The 15,437-nt window shown below is 44.7% G+C and overlaps 1 protein-coding gene across 1 annotated transcript in view; it reads left to right on the top strand.

Annotated features, from left to right (window-relative positions):
* Positions 1-15,437, top strand: part of LOC147113758 (ran-binding protein 17-like) — an 815,149-nt gene that overhangs the window by 12,924 nt on the left and 786,788 nt on the right. Inside the window, exon 3 of the mRNA XM_085995069.1 lies at positions 12,657-12,822. Within this exon, the coding sequence (XP_085851195.1) occupies positions 12,657-12,822 (166 nt within the window). The remainder of the gene's footprint in view (positions 1-12,656; positions 12,823-15,437) is intronic.

Raw genomic sequence — 15,437 nt, 5'->3', positions numbered from 1 at the left:
ACAGCTACAACACTGGCATCTATCCGACAATGTGGAAAACTGCCCAGGTATGTCCTGTCCACAAAAGGCAGGAAAAATCCAACCCGGCCAATTACTGCCCCATCAGTCTACTCTCACCTTCCATCACTTTGCTGATGATTGTCATCGACAGTGCTATCAAGCGGCACTTACTCACCAATAACCTGCTCACTGATGCCCAGTTTGGGTTCCGCCAAGACTACTCGGCTCCCGACCTTGTTACAGCCTTGGTCCAAACATGGACAAAGGAGTTGAATTCCAGAGGTGAGGTGAGAGTGACTGCCCTTGACATCAAGGCAGCATTTGACCAAGTGTGGCATCAAGGAGCCCTACTAAAACTGAAGTCAATGGGAATCAGGGGGAAAATGCTCTACTGGCTGGACTCATACCTAGCACAAAGGAAGATGGTTGTGGTGATTGAAGGTCAATCATCACAGCCCCAGGACATCGCTGCAGGAGTTCCTCAAGGCAGTGTCCTAGGCCCAACCATCTTCAGCTGCTTCCTCAATGCCCTTCCCTCCAACATAAGGTCAGAAACGGGGATGTTCCCTGATGACTGCGGTGTTCAGCGCCATTCACAACTCCTCAGAAAATGAAGCAGTCCATGCCCGCATGCAACTAGACCTGGACGACGTTCAGGCTTGGGCTGATCTGTGGCACGAATGTTACCTGCCACTTAAGTGCCAGGCAATGACTATCTCCAACAAGCGAGAGTCTAACCACCTCCCTTTGACATTCCACGGCATTACCATCGCCGAATCCCCCACCATCAACATCCTGGGGGTCACCATTGACCAGAAACTTAACTGGACCAGCCACATAAATACTGTGGCAACAACAGCAGGTCAGAGGCTAGGTATTCTGTGGCGAGTGTCTCCTCTCCTGACTTCCCAAAGCCTTTCCACCATCCAGAAGGCAGAGGTCTGGAGTGTGATGGAATACTCTCCACTTGCCTGGATGAGTGCAGCTGCAACAACACTCAAGAAGCTCAACACCATCCAGGACAAAGCAGCCCATTTGATTGGCACCTCATCCATCACCTTAAATATTCACTCCCTCCACCACCGGCGTACCGTGGCTGCAGTGTGTACCATCTACAAGATGCACTGCAGCAACTTACCAAGGCTTCTTCGGCAGCACTTCCCAAACCCGCGACCTCTACCACCTAGAAGGACAAGGGCAGCAGGTGCTTAGAAGTATATTGCTGTTCCTTCATCGTCGCCAGGTCAAAACCCTGGAACTCCCTCCGTAACAGCACTGTGGGAGAGCCTTCACCACACAGACTGCAGCGGTTCAAGAAGGCGGCTCACCACCACCTTCTCGGGCAATTAGGGATGGGCAAAAAATGCTGGTCTTGCCAGCGACGCCCAGATCCCATGAACGAATAAAAAAAAAAGCACTTCATCTTTTGATCAGACATTGGACCTACCTTTTGTTACTCCATCTTAAATTGCTGAGTTTTCTTAAACATTGTGCAGAGCGTCAAACTTTCGGGTGATTCAGTTGCAGAGCAGGCTTGCACTGGTACTACATTCATTCTCTGAAAATGATAGAATTGCCTATATCCTCCAACTCGGGCAAGATGCATTCCTTTCTACTTTTTCATAATCTGATTGTTGGTTAATGGAAGCCTGTAAAGAGATAGGTTATACTTTAGAACCTGACTTTTTTACCCCTTGTGATTAGAAAATAGGCCATTGGTATTGTAAAAGCTGCCCATATGATTTCAAAATAAGATCAGATCAAAAACCTAAATAATCCTTTCATCAGACAATCTGAGTGACCAGCTCTTATTGACTGAACTCTAATTGTCACAGGCATAGCAGAATTTGCTTTAGAATTTTTTTTCACTGTGTGCTATATATTTCCTAATTCTGACATTTTAATTTTTCCAAGTTCCAAAATTTGCAAGATTCAGATCTTAAACTGGCCATAAAATTTCCTCAGCAATTTTGTTCCATCTCTATGGTGCATATTCAGAAAAATAATACAACTGCTGGAATATGAGAATTTTTCCACTTTACAGCTGGCTCAGGTACAGGATGGGCCAACAGTAAGAGCAAACCCTACATTCTCCTGACATTCCAGCTCAACCCCAGACACCTACCAAAACCATTTCACCACGTTTTCATTCACAAGACCTTTTCCTGATTGACACCTCCAAAAAATCAGATGTGTGAGCGGCACAAAGCCAAGATCTTGCTGAATGCAAGCAGATTTGCTTCAAAGGGCTAAGAAAAGTTATACGCCTAGAAATTGGGCTACTTACTGCCACCCGTTAGCGGCAGATTCAGGAAATGGCGGCTGCTGCTCTAACATCCGCCTGTGGTGTGTGACTTGCTGGCTGCCATTTTGGTGAGGGCCATCGTGCTGCCGTTAGCAGCACTGACCCTGGACATGCAAATCTGGAGGGCATGACGTGCACACCGACTTAAATGCAACTAATCCCTGGTGAGACCACACCTGGAGTATTGTGTACAGTTTTGGGAAAAATTCGGTTGCTTTGCGTCTCCCGTTCATGCCCTAAGAGGGCGCTAATGGGGTGCAAAGCAACTCGCGCCTGGGTATGGCGCCACCAACGCCTCCTGCGAAATTCAGCGGGAGGTTAGCGGCGGCGCTAACCGTTAGCGCCCCGCGGCGCCGCCAGCGATGACTTCATTCTCAGACTGGCAATCAGTAACTAGTGGTGTTCCGCAGGGGTCAGTGCTGGGTCCCCAACTTTTTACAATCTATATTAACGATTTGGAGGAGGGGACCGAGTGTAACATATCAAAGTTTGCAGATGATACTAAGATGGGAGGGAAAGTAGTGAGTGAGGAGGACATAAAAAACCTGCAAGGGGACATAGACAGGCTAAGTAAGTGGGCAGAGATTTGGCAGATGGAATACAATACTGGAAAGTGTGAGGTTATGTAATTTGGCAGGAGATAGAGACCGGAGCACAGTAAAGGGTTGCAGATAGAGACAGGAGCACAGTAAAGGGTTGCAGATAGAGACAGGTGCACATTAAGGGGTTGGAGATAGAGACAGGAGCACAGTAAAGGGTTGGAGATAGAGACAGGTGCACAGTAAGGGGTTAGAGATAGGGACAGGTGCACAGTAAAGAGTTAGAGATAGAGACAGGAGCACAGTAAAGGGTTGGAGATAGAGACAGGAGCACAGTAAAGGGTTGGAGATAGAGACAGGTGCACAGTAAAGGGTTGGAGATAGAGACAGGAGCACAGTAAAGGGTTGGAGATAGAGACAGGTGCACAGTAAGGGGTTAGAGATAGGGACAGGTGCACAGTAAAGAGTTAGAGATAGAGACAGGAGCACACTAAAGGGGTTAGAGATAGAGACAGGTGCACAGTAAAGGGTTGGAGATAGAGACAGGAGCACAGTAAAGGGTTGGAGATAGAGACAGGAGCACAGTAAAGGGTTGGAGATAGAGACAGGTGCACAGTAAAGGGTTGGAGATAGAGACAGGTGCACCTGTTAGATAGCCAATCCTCTATCCATGCCAGAATATTACCCCCAATCCCGTGATTTTTTATCTTAAGCAATAATCTTTTGTGTGGCCCCTCGTCAAATGCCTTTTGGAAGTCTAAATACACTACGTCCACTGGTTCCCCTTTATCCACCCTATATGTTACTTCCTCAAAGAACTCCAGCAAATTTGTCAAACATGACTTCCCCTTCATAAAACCATGCTGACTTTGTCCTATTAAATTATGATTATCCAAATGTCCTGTTACTGTCTCCTTAATAATGGACTCCAAAATTTTACCTACCACAGATGTTAGGCTAACCGGTCTATAGTTTCCAGCCTTCTGTCTACTGCCCTTTTTAAATAAGGGTGTTACATTAGCAGTTTTCTAGTCTGCCGGGACCTTTGCCGAGTCCAGGGAGTTTTGGAAAATTATTACCAATGCATCCACAATCCCTACCGCCACTTCCCTCAAGACCCTAGGATGTAAGCCATCAGGTCCAGGTGATTTATCCGCCTTGAGTCCCATTATTTTACCGAGTACCACTTCCTTAGTGATTTTGATCGTGTTTAGCTCCTCCCCCCCTTTAGCCCCCTGTTTGTCCAGTGTTGGGATATTCTTAGTGTCTTCTACTGTAAAGACTGATGTAAAATATTCATTCAGTGTTTTTGCCATCTCCATATTTCCCACCATTAATTTCCCGGTCTCATCCTCTAAGGGACCAACATTTACTTTAGCCACCCTTTTTCTTTTTATATAACTATAAAAACTCTTACTATCTGTTTTTATATTTTTTGCTAATTTACTTTCATAATCAATCTTTTTGTTATTTTTTGCTGTCTTTTAAAGTTTTCCCAATCCTCTATCCTCCGACTAGATTTGGCTACCTTATATGCCCTTGTTTTTATTCGAATACTATCCTTAATTTCTTTACTTAGCCACGGATGGCTGTCTTTTCTTTTACACCCTTTTCTTCTCAGTGGAATATATTTTTTTTGGAAGTTGTAAAATAACTCCTTAAATGTACACCACTGATCATGTATCGTCTTACCCTTTAATCTATTTTCCCAATCCAGTCTGCTCAATTCCGCTCTCATACCTTCATAGTCTCCTTTATTCAAGCTTAGCACGCTTGTTTGAGATCCAACCTTCTCACCCTCTAATTGAATATGGAATTCAACCATGTTATGGTCACTCATTCCAAGGGGATCCTTTACTAGGACATTTTTAATTAATCCTGTCTCGTTACACAGGACCAGATCTAAGGTTGCTTGCCCCCTGGTCGGTTCAGTTACATACTGCTCAAGAAACCCATCCCTAATACACTCAATGAACTCATCCTCAAGGCAGCCCTGCCCAATTTGATTTGTCCAATTAATATGATAGTTAAAATCCCCCATAAATATAGATGTTCCCTTATTACAAGCCTCAACTATTTCCTGATTGATACTCCGTCCAACAGAGTTGCCACTGTTCGGAGGCCTATAGACTACGCCCACTAGTGTTTTTTTCCCCTTATTATTCCTTACCTACACGCAAACTGTTTCATTATCCTGATCTTTTGACCCAATATCATTTCTCTGTATTACAGTGATTCCTTCCTTTATTAACATAGCCACCCCACCTCCCCTTCCTTCCTGCCTGTCCTTCCTGATCGTTAAATATTCATTTAAAACCTCACCGACATCTTCCGGCTCTACACACACATTGCCACTTTGGTCCCTACTCTTTCCCTGGCTATCCTCTTGCCCTTAATATACTTCTAAAACACTTTGGGATTTTCCGTTATTTTGCCCGCCAGTGTTTTTTCATGCCCCCTCTTCGCTCTCCTAATTTCTTTTTTAAGTACCCCCCTGCACTTTCTATACTCTAGGGCTTCCACTGTTTTTAGTCCTTTGTATCTGCCAAAAGCCTCCCTTTTTTTCCTAATCCATTCTTGTATACCCCGTGACATCCAGGGTTCCCTGGGCTTGTTGGTCCCACCGTTGACCTTTACGGGAACATGTTGGCGCTGTACTCTCTCTATTTCCTTTCTGAATGATTCCCACTGCTCTGATGTGGACTTTCCTACAAGTAGCTGATCCCAGTCCACTTTGGCCAGATCCTGCCTTATCATATTAAAATCCGCCTTCCCCCAATTTAGAACCTTTATTTCCGGTCCATCTTTGTCCTTTTCCATGACTACCTTAAATCTCACTGAATTATGGTCACTGTCACCAAAATGCTCTCCTACTGACACTTCTACCACTTGCCCGGCTACATTCCCTAGAATTAGGTCCAGTACTGCCCCCTCTCTTGTAGGACTTTCTACATGCTGGCTCAAAAAGCTCTCCTGGATGCACTTTTAAGAATTCCACACCCTCTAAGCCTTTCACACTCTTGACTATCCCAGTTAATATTGGGGAAGTTGAAATCCCCTACTATTATTAACCTATTATTGCTACACTTCTCTGAGATTTGCCTACATATCTGTTCTTCTATCTCCCCCTGACTGTTTGGGGGCCTATAGTACACTCCCAGCAAAGTACTTGCCCCCTTTTTGTTTTTAAGTTCTACCCATATGGCCTCATTAGAGGAACCTGCTAAGATATCATCCCTCCTTACTGCAGAATTGACTCCTTGATTAATATTACAACACCCCCTCCTCTTTTGCACCCCCCTCTGTCTCGCCTGAAGATTCTATACCCCGGAATATTGAGCTGCCAGTCTGCCCCTCCCTCAACCATGTCTCTGTGATAGCAACAATATCATACTCCCATGTGTTCAGCAACACCTTCAATTCACCTGCCTTACTTGTAAGACTCCTTACATTAAAATAAATGCCATCCAGCCTTGTCATACTCCCTTGTGCCATTACATATCAGCCTTCCAGACTGACTTGTTTTTTCCTCTATATTTGGCTGTGCATCACCCCCTACTATAGCTCCACTCCATATCCCATGCCCCTACCAAGTTAGTTTAAACCCCCCCCAACAGCACTAGCAAACCTCCCCGCAAGGATGTTGGTCCCGTTCCGGATCAGGTGCAACCCGTCCGACTTGTACAGGTCGCACCTTCCCCAGAAACAGACCCAGTGATCCAGGAAACTAAAGCCCTCCCTCCTGCACCAACTCTTTAACCACGCATTCATCTGCTCTATCCTCCTATTCCTCTACTCACTAGGACGTGGCACCGGGAGTAATCCAGAGATTACAACCTTTGAGGTCCTGCTTTTTAATCTGCTACCTAGCTCCCTAAATTCTTGTTGCAGGACCTCATCCCTCTTTCTACCTATGTCGTTGGTACCAATGTGAACCATGACCTCTGACTGTTCGCCCTCCCCCTTCAGAATGTCCTGCAGCCGTTCAGTGACATCCTTGACCCTGGCACCAGGGAGGCAACATACCATCCTGGAGTCACGTCTGCGGCTGCAGAAATGCCTGTCTGCACCCCTCACTATTGAGTCTCCTACCACTATTGCCCTTCCGCTCTTATTCCTCCCCGCTTGTGCAGCTGAGCCACCCACAGTGCCGTGAACTTGGCTCTGGCTGCACTCCCCAGAGGAACCGTCACTTTCACCGTTTTCCAACACAGAAAAACGGTTGTTGAGTGAGATGCAATCTGGGGCTTTCCTGACTACCTGCCTGCCCCCCCTTCTTCTGACTGGTGGTCACCCATTCCCTCTCTGACTGCACTTTCCTAAGCTGCAGGGTGACCACGTTTAAAAACGTGCTATCCACGTAACTCTCAGTTTCGCGGATACACCGCAGTGCTTCCAGCTGACGCTCAAGCTCCGAAAACCAGATCTCAAGTTTGCCAAACCGTTTGCACTTACTGCACATGTGGTCATCCTGACTACGAGAAGCGTGTAGGAATTCCCACATGCTGCAGGCCGTGCAACGCACGGGACTGAGGTCCCCTGCCATACTTTTAATTTAAAAACTCTTACCTCAAATTTAAACTCTCGGATTCTCGCTCTCCCGAACTACCTTAACTATGAACTACCTTAAAAGACATAAGCTTACAATTGAAGAAAAATAAAAGCACTCACCCACTACTCACCAATCAGCTTCTTCCCCTGCGCCGGCGTCACTTTTTGTACTGTGATGTCACTCTAGAATTCTGCTGCCGCTGCTCGACTGGGCCTGAAAATCACCGAGGAGAGGAGCAAGCAAAAGGAAGGATGCAACCCAGACTGCCCCTTTCTGGCTGGGATATCCGGGATGGTATATTAGTGACCACAACCCCAATTCCCATTTCAACATTTATCCCACACTTTACCATCCCTCTGTTACTGACCATCACAGCGTCCTCTTGGCTTTTATTTCAGCATTGTGGCCACCACAAAGCAAACTTTTCAATCCATCGTTATACATCTATCCATCCAATATAATGTCAAGAAATCAACTAATCACCCTTATGCTTTCCCTTACTCTGTTTGTGTGTGCCTTTGCCTATCCTACTGATTTCATACAGTGCTACCCCAGTGGCTACAGCATGGCTGATGGAAGGCTGCTGACTTTCAGTGGGGGACACTGGTGGCTGGGAGTGTGAAATCAAGTGATGGTGTTTCTTCTTCTTCTGCACTCTCCTCTCCCTCTTCTTGGTCAACCGCTAGCTGGGCAGGCTGCATTTCTTGGGTGTGTGAAATGAGAAAGGCACAAGGGTGGAGTTCTGGTGAGGGGAGAGTGAGAAGAAAGATAACGTTTGAGGATACCAGCATCTTGTATCCATTCTGCCCTGCCGCTGGCCAAGTGCTCAGCCAAACCCCTGCCAAGAATAGCCAGCATCGTCTCCTCCAAGGGGGTGAGGTAAAGCTAGGAATGGGAGGTATGCCTCGTGTTTGGTACAGATCATTGTTAGTTGCAGGGGGGAGTCGTGCATCGAACAGTGTGCGAGGCTAGCGGTGCAGTTGGTAGGAGACGGATTTTGAAGATGCATTCACTGACCTTGACCAATGGTCTGAGGTCATGAAGCTTCTTTGGACACCAGAACCAGGTCGTTGGGGCGGCACTGCTGGCAGTGATGGCTTTGGTGATGTGGCCCCACATAGTTCTTTCTGGAGGGCTTCCTGGCCCCTGTGGGTAGAAGGCCTCTCTTGCTGTGTTGATCCCCTGCACAAAGCTGGAGTGCTGCGTGCGAGACCCTGGATGCCGTTCCCTGGCTTGCTGAGCCATTTGTGTTAGTGCTGACGCACTTTTCCCATTTTTTTAGGTACAGAAGCCAATTCAGCTTCAAGAGCTGAAGACTCCATTTTGAAATTCTTTTTAACGTTTATTTTTTTTCAGAAGGCAGTTGAGCTCTAAGGGCTGCCTATTTGTAAATGATTTTTATTTTTTTTCATTTTAGCAGGCAGTTCTCATTTAAGGGACTGCATTGCTTTCTGAATGACAGCCTTGCTTTAAGAGAAGGCTGTTCTTGACGCTACGGCCACGCTACATTGGGCCTCCTGCTGAGACTACCACCCGAAAACCGGCCTTGCACAATAAGTTTAGCACTGTGCTAATATTAATTAGCAAACGGCATCAATATACCGGTGCTGCCAGCGCTATTAATTTCGGCAGCTGTTAACTGCAGCCCATGGTGCCACCGGCAGGTTTTCAGCGCGATGGCATTTCTAGACCATAGACTTCTATAAGTTACCTCTGAAATTCCAGAGGGCTGTTGTCTTGAATTTGGGGGCTCGAGCGGATCTTGCTCTTTTGCTTCCCCTGCCCTATCCCCACTGATCTACAGCTCCACAGGTTTAGTTGATTGAATCATCCTATATGCTCAAGAAGTGTGGCATACAAAAGATCTTTGTATATTTTAAAAACCTAGCTAGCTGGGCAGGATTCGAACTCCACTAAATTCATGTACAGTATTTATTTTCCCAATTGTATAAATGATCTTAATCTTTTCACGTTATCCCCTCCCTCATCAGATCCAAGTTATCCTTTCCAGTTGGGATTGGTGGTCGAGGTGACAGATGCATATGTGACATAAAATCTCTACCTACAACCACGGTCGAGTTGATAGAGGCATATGTGGCATAAAAACTCTACCTGTAACCACCTTGGTACATATTTAGTACTTAATGGGAACAGCTGCGCAAAGGAAACTTTTTCCCCCTGATCCTAATTAGATTGCTATGAAGAGACCTGAACTGCACGTAATGCATGCAGCAAAATACTTGATTTCATCACGCAAGCATCCCTCACCCACCACAGAAAACTGCTCAATCTTCAGAGGAATCTCATTGTATTTTTAAAAATCAGCACAGATCTACCCCCCTCCCTTTTCACCCATCAGTCCTGGCTTTCATTGGCTGCGGTCCGGCAGCGCCTTGATGTTAAAATTCTCATCCTTGTTTTCAAATCCCTCCATGGCCTCACACCTCCCGATCTCTGTAACCTCCTCCAGTCCGACAACCCTCCGAGATCTCTGTTCCTCCTATTCTGATCTCTTGTGCGTCTCTGATTTTCATTGTCCCACCATTGGTGGACATGCCTTCAGCTGCCTATGCCCTAAGCTCTGGAATTCCCTCCCTCAACCTCTCTACCCCTCTCTCTGCTTTTAAGACACTTCTTAAAACCTACCTCTTTAACCAAACTTTTGGTCACCTGTCTTCCTATGTGGTTCGTTGTCAAATTTTGTTTGATAAAACCCCTGTGAAGCGTCTTGGGACATCTTGCCGTGCTAAAGGCGCTATATAAATGCAAGTTTTTGTTGCTGTGATCTCTATCCTTGTGCTTTCAGTAGAGCTAATTTATAAAGCAATTAATACTGGAGATTCTCCGGCGGTTTAGTGCGATTCTTTGTTGGACCAAGTGATAACTCCAGACTACAGCTTCTATCTTTATTAAAAAAAAACAGCCCAGGGATAGTTTCTTCCCCAGACTGACCACAGTATCTCAGCTTCACGTCTTCGACTTGGTCTCGTAGACAAGAATAAAATTTCAAATTTGTTAGTCAGGCTCAAACTCTAGCACAAACGCATGATATAATTAAAACTGCACCCGATTGAGCCCCACTACTGTTTTGCTTAATATTTTGATTTAAATTGCATTAACTAGATGAGATCTTTGTTTTGTTGTTCAGCCCCAGGCTAAGTCATGTATCTCATAACCTGCTACAGAGAGACACTGCTTTATGTCCTGCCAGTCTCGGGTTGCAGGGGTTATACAAAACCTCTTGCCCAGCCCCGTTCTGGTTGCCATTTGGGTGACCAAATAAATCAGACTAAAAGGAGATAGAAAATACTAGAGATTAACAATATTTAATGATAATTTAATGACAGTGATATGGGACGTGGGCGTTGCTGGCAAGGCCAGCATTTATTGCCCATCCCTAATTGCCCTTGAGAAGGTGGTGGTGAGCCGCCTTCTTGAACCGCTGCAGTCAGTGTGGTGAAGGTACTCCCACAGTGCTGTCAGGAAGGGAGTTCCAGGATTTTGACCCAGCGATGATGAAGGATTGGCGATATACTTCTAAGTCGGGATAGTGTGTGACTTCGAGGGGAACTTGGAGGTGGTGGTCTTCCCTTCCATAGTTATTGGACTATGTTGACTTCTAGATCAAGGTCCTTTCTTGTCGATGGTTGAGAATCCTACTCGGAGTCAATATCTATGTTTAGTTCATCAAATGGCATGAGCATGTGGAATAGTATGGCGCAAGTTCCCTTCTCCTTGCCTGTTGCAAGGTTCATTATATTCTAAACTAACTGAAGTGATAGTTTAAGCTGGGTCTAAAGCCCAAATCCATTCTAATACTTAAGGACCCGATCACACCCTTTCATGAATCATTAGCGTATTTTGATTAATGCGAGACACATGGATGTTTGTCCTAATAAACCTCCCTTACTAGGACCTTAATATAGTCCTTTGTAAGCAAAAAACCTCTTGAGGACCTTTGCCTAGAAGATGACACAATTAGTTCCGCCTGCAGGTTTGTGAACCGCAGGGTGAGGGAGGTGCAATCAGTGAGGTGCTGGGTGAGTGAGGTGCAGTGGGGGTTGCAGTGAGTGAGGAGCAGTGGGAGGGATGGAGTGCAGGGAGTGAGGTACAGGGTGAGTGCAGTGCAGTGAGTGATGTGCAGGGTGAGTGAGGTGCAGGGTGGGGTAAGTGCAGGGTGAGTGAGGTGCAGGGTTTGCTGTTACTGAATCTGTCAAATTCTGTTATTGTATGAGATTTTGTGATTTGTACTGGTGTTCTGGGGACTGAGTTCCATAATTCTGTCTGAAAACCAATGACCTTGCCAATAATATGCGCTGGAGTTGGTATTCTCTATAACTGGGGCTGATAATGACTGAATAAATTAAAGGCCGCTTTTATTACATGTGTTTTCCTGATTTTACTGATGTTTTGGGGCTGCATTTTGTCATTCCCTCCATTCTTCTGTGAAAAGTAAAAAAACAGCACGTGTTGGACACATGTGTACCAGTGTATTACAGGGTCATGACCGTTTGAATATTGGGATGCTATTGCAAAACTGCTTCAGAGGTTTGCCATTGATAAGCATCCTGTTTTTGCTCAACATTTTAATTTTTAAGTTATTGTAAGTTTTGAATTACTTTTTAAAATTTATTCTTAGGATGTGGATGTCACTGGCAAGGTCAGCATTTATTGCCCATCCCTAGCTGACCTTGTACAAATGAGTGACTTTCTAGGCCACTTCAGAGAGCAACTAAGAGTCATCCAAGTTGTTGTGAACTGGAGTCACATATAGGCCAGACTGGGTAAAGGCAGCAGGTTTCCTTCCCCAAAGGACATTAGTGAACCAGTTGGGTGTTTGCGACAGTCTGGCAACTTCATGGTAACTTTTACTGACACCAGCTTTTTATTTCCAGATTCTTCTTTAAAAATGAATTCAAATTCTCAAATTGGCATGGTGGGATTTGAACTCCTAATTCTCTGGGTTATTAGTCCATCCCTCTGGATTACTCATCCAGTAAGAATCACTACACTACCGTATCCAAGTAAAGTTTTTTTTGTTTTACCCGCTCCTCCCCACCACCCAAATTTCTCTTCTCCTGAACATACTGACTCTTGTTGGATGCTGTTCCACGATGTGAAATGGAACCGAGGGCCTTGTGGTCAATGTAACATCTGATAGTGTCTTTATCCACAACCCCATCAGAGGAAGATAATTGTAATGGTTTCTATGCTTTCAGTCCCCAGGCTGTTTCAGTTTTAAGATTCTTGTTCTGTTTAGGTGTTGGCGAAGCCCTTAAACCTTCAGGACCAAAGGCAACACAGCCTGGTTATGCATCTCCTCAAACTTGTCCTGAACTGCCTTAGCTTTGACTTTATTGGGAGCTCAGCTGATGAATCTACAGATGACCTTTGCACTGTGCAGATTCCAACCAACTGGAGGACAGGTGAGGTGGGACAGCAGAAGATATGGGAAGAATTCTCTTGCTTTATTTAAATTGTATGAAGCAAATGAGGAAAAATCAGACTTTCATTTAAAGCTGAAACAAAATCTAAATGTTGGAAGCTAAAATAAAAGTAGAAGCGCTGTAAATGACTAACAGATTGATCAGCATCTGAGAGAGGAAAGGTAGATATCATTTTGGGTTCTACAGAAGCGTTACAACCAAAATGTTAATCTTTCTCTTTCAGGTGCTCCTAGCCTGCCATGTATTTCCAGCAATTTCTGTTTAAAGTCTTCCTTTTTATTTAACGTAACAATTGTTAATTTTTCTAATATTTTGATTTGTAGAAGAATTTGTATTACTACCGTTCCGCTACAGTTTCAGATGTCACAGTGACTGCAGTTTTTTTGTAAAAGGTTCTCTGTTTCAGCTGAGCCATGTACAGGAAGCAGGAAAAGCCAATTCCTGGGCTATTCCCAGTTAGGAATTAGTGACAAGCTATGAAGATGTGTTGGCAGAGCCCTGGAATCAGACACCATTGGACTGGGGATGGGATTAGGGGGAAAGTAGAGGCAATTGTAAAAGAAAAAAGAGAAGACTGAGAGGTGACCTGATAGAGGTCTTTAAAAGTGTGAAGGGGTTTGATAGGGTAGACAGAGAAGATGTTTCCACTTGTGGGGGAGACCAAAACTAGGGGCCATAAATATAAGATAGTCATTAATAAATCCAATAAGGAATTCTGGAGAAACTTCTTTATCCAGAGGGTTGTTAGAATGTGAAACTTGTTACCACGAATAGCATCGATGCATTTAAGGGCAAGTTACATAAGTACCTGAGGGAGAAAGGAATAGTAGGATATGTTGATTGAGTAAGATGAGAGGAGGCTCATGTGGAGCATAAACACTGGCATAGACATGTTGGACCGTGTGGCATGTTTCTGTGCTGTAAAATTCAATGCACTGTGGCAAAGTTTTTTGTAGATATGAGGAGGACTAAGAGATGCACTCCAAGACAAGGAGTGCTGTCTGGAATGACTGCCTTGTCTTGGAGTGCATCTCTTAATGCTGTGCACTCCATACTGGTGTTGCAGCTGGCATTTGGAAGTTGCTGTGTCGGGAATTGCAGGCACATGCTTGTGCCTTACCACTCTGGGACAATGGGCGAGAACATCTATTTCTTGCACCATTGGACCACCCAAAATTGAACCGTGTGGCAAAAATGAAGCATTTTTGACTAAGATGTACCATGGAATTGGCTTCTTCAAATCTGTCAATACATAAGGGGTTCAAAACCCATTTCACTCATAGAAAATAAAAGGTTTCCAGATTAACTTGGTACAAACGTTGCATTCGGTGACTTGTCTGAGTCAGAGACCTGAGGGAGGAGATAAGCCATTAAATTTAAAGACAAGGGTCTTAAGGGATTTGTTCAAATATGTGTTTGATTGGCAGTTTTTTTTCCTGAATTTAACACAGTCATTTATGTTTATTTGGTTCTGCAAAATATTTCTCAGCCTGGCTGGTTCAAAGGTGGAGAGTTTGTCTGAAGCCGTTAGGGAGTGATCAGAGAGCTTCCATAGATGATGAGAAAAACTGCTTTGTAAAAATCCATAGTTTAGCACAGCTGTCTCAAACTATTTGTTGCTTTTTATTTACTCAAGGTGTTAGTTCAGCCTACTAATTACTTTAAGCCGAAATACCATGAGGAGGATTCTTTGTTCGACCCATGGACACACTAATAATTTACCTAGACATCTGGGCATGGGAAGGCTGCCTTTGGAACACAGAGTAAAGGCTCACCTCTGGGAGTAGTTGAAGATACTGAACCTGAAAGATAACTAGAGTATGCCTCTCTTTGGGGATAGGGCAGGAAGGTTTGGGGATAGGGCAGGAAGGTGGAGCAGGCTCGCAGGGCCGTATGGCCTGCTCCTGCTCCTAATTCTTATGTTCTTTACATGCCGATTGGAAGTCTCTGCTGTTTTGTATTGATTAGTTCCGTTGTCCTGGCCAGGGACTGTCAAAGAAAAGTGGCTATTGCTCCACCGATGCCGTAATGGTGACATGTTCCCAATGTGCTCTTCTACTTGTGTGCAATGCATAAATTCCTCGCTCTAGAAGGCTTGCCAATTTTTCAGACAGTTATGTAGTTTGTATCTGTAGTTTCCATGGTGAGTGGTTGATAGCCAAAAGATCACCCACACTGGTATACCAGATAAATGCCCAGATTTCTAGGTTGTGTGATGCTGTAATTTACACACTAGGCTTTATGCTCTCCTGTAACGTTCTGCAGTTCTCATATGTGCTTCTCCAGTAGATGTTTAACGTTTTTCTCAGCCTGCTCTACTCTCAGACAGAACAACAGCAAACGCTTCTGTCTCATCAATATTCATTGGTTTCTATGAAACATGCAAACTTCATTGAGTCCAATAGAGAAAGGAGTGGAGTACTCCACGTTCATGATTTGGTGGAGTTAATTTTACATTAAATATGCACGTCTTATTGTGAGCTCTTGCTATAAACCAAAATACCGCATCTTTCTCTTTAAGCTGCTGACTAATGTTGGTTTGTGTGATTTACTACTGCTGGAGTGTGATCTAATAATGCTGGAGTGTGATCGCT

The sequence above is a fragment of the Somniosus microcephalus genome, chromosome 8 (assembly GCF_052327205.1).
Source record: "Somniosus microcephalus isolate GS21.2 chromosome 8, FLI_Smic_1.0, whole genome shotgun sequence".
Classification (NCBI taxonomy): Eukaryota; Metazoa; Chordata; class Chondrichthyes; order Squaliformes; family Somniosidae; genus Somniosus; species Somniosus microcephalus.
The sequence above is the reverse complement of the archived record's forward strand: the minus strand, read 5'-3'. Positions and strand labels throughout refer to the sequence as shown.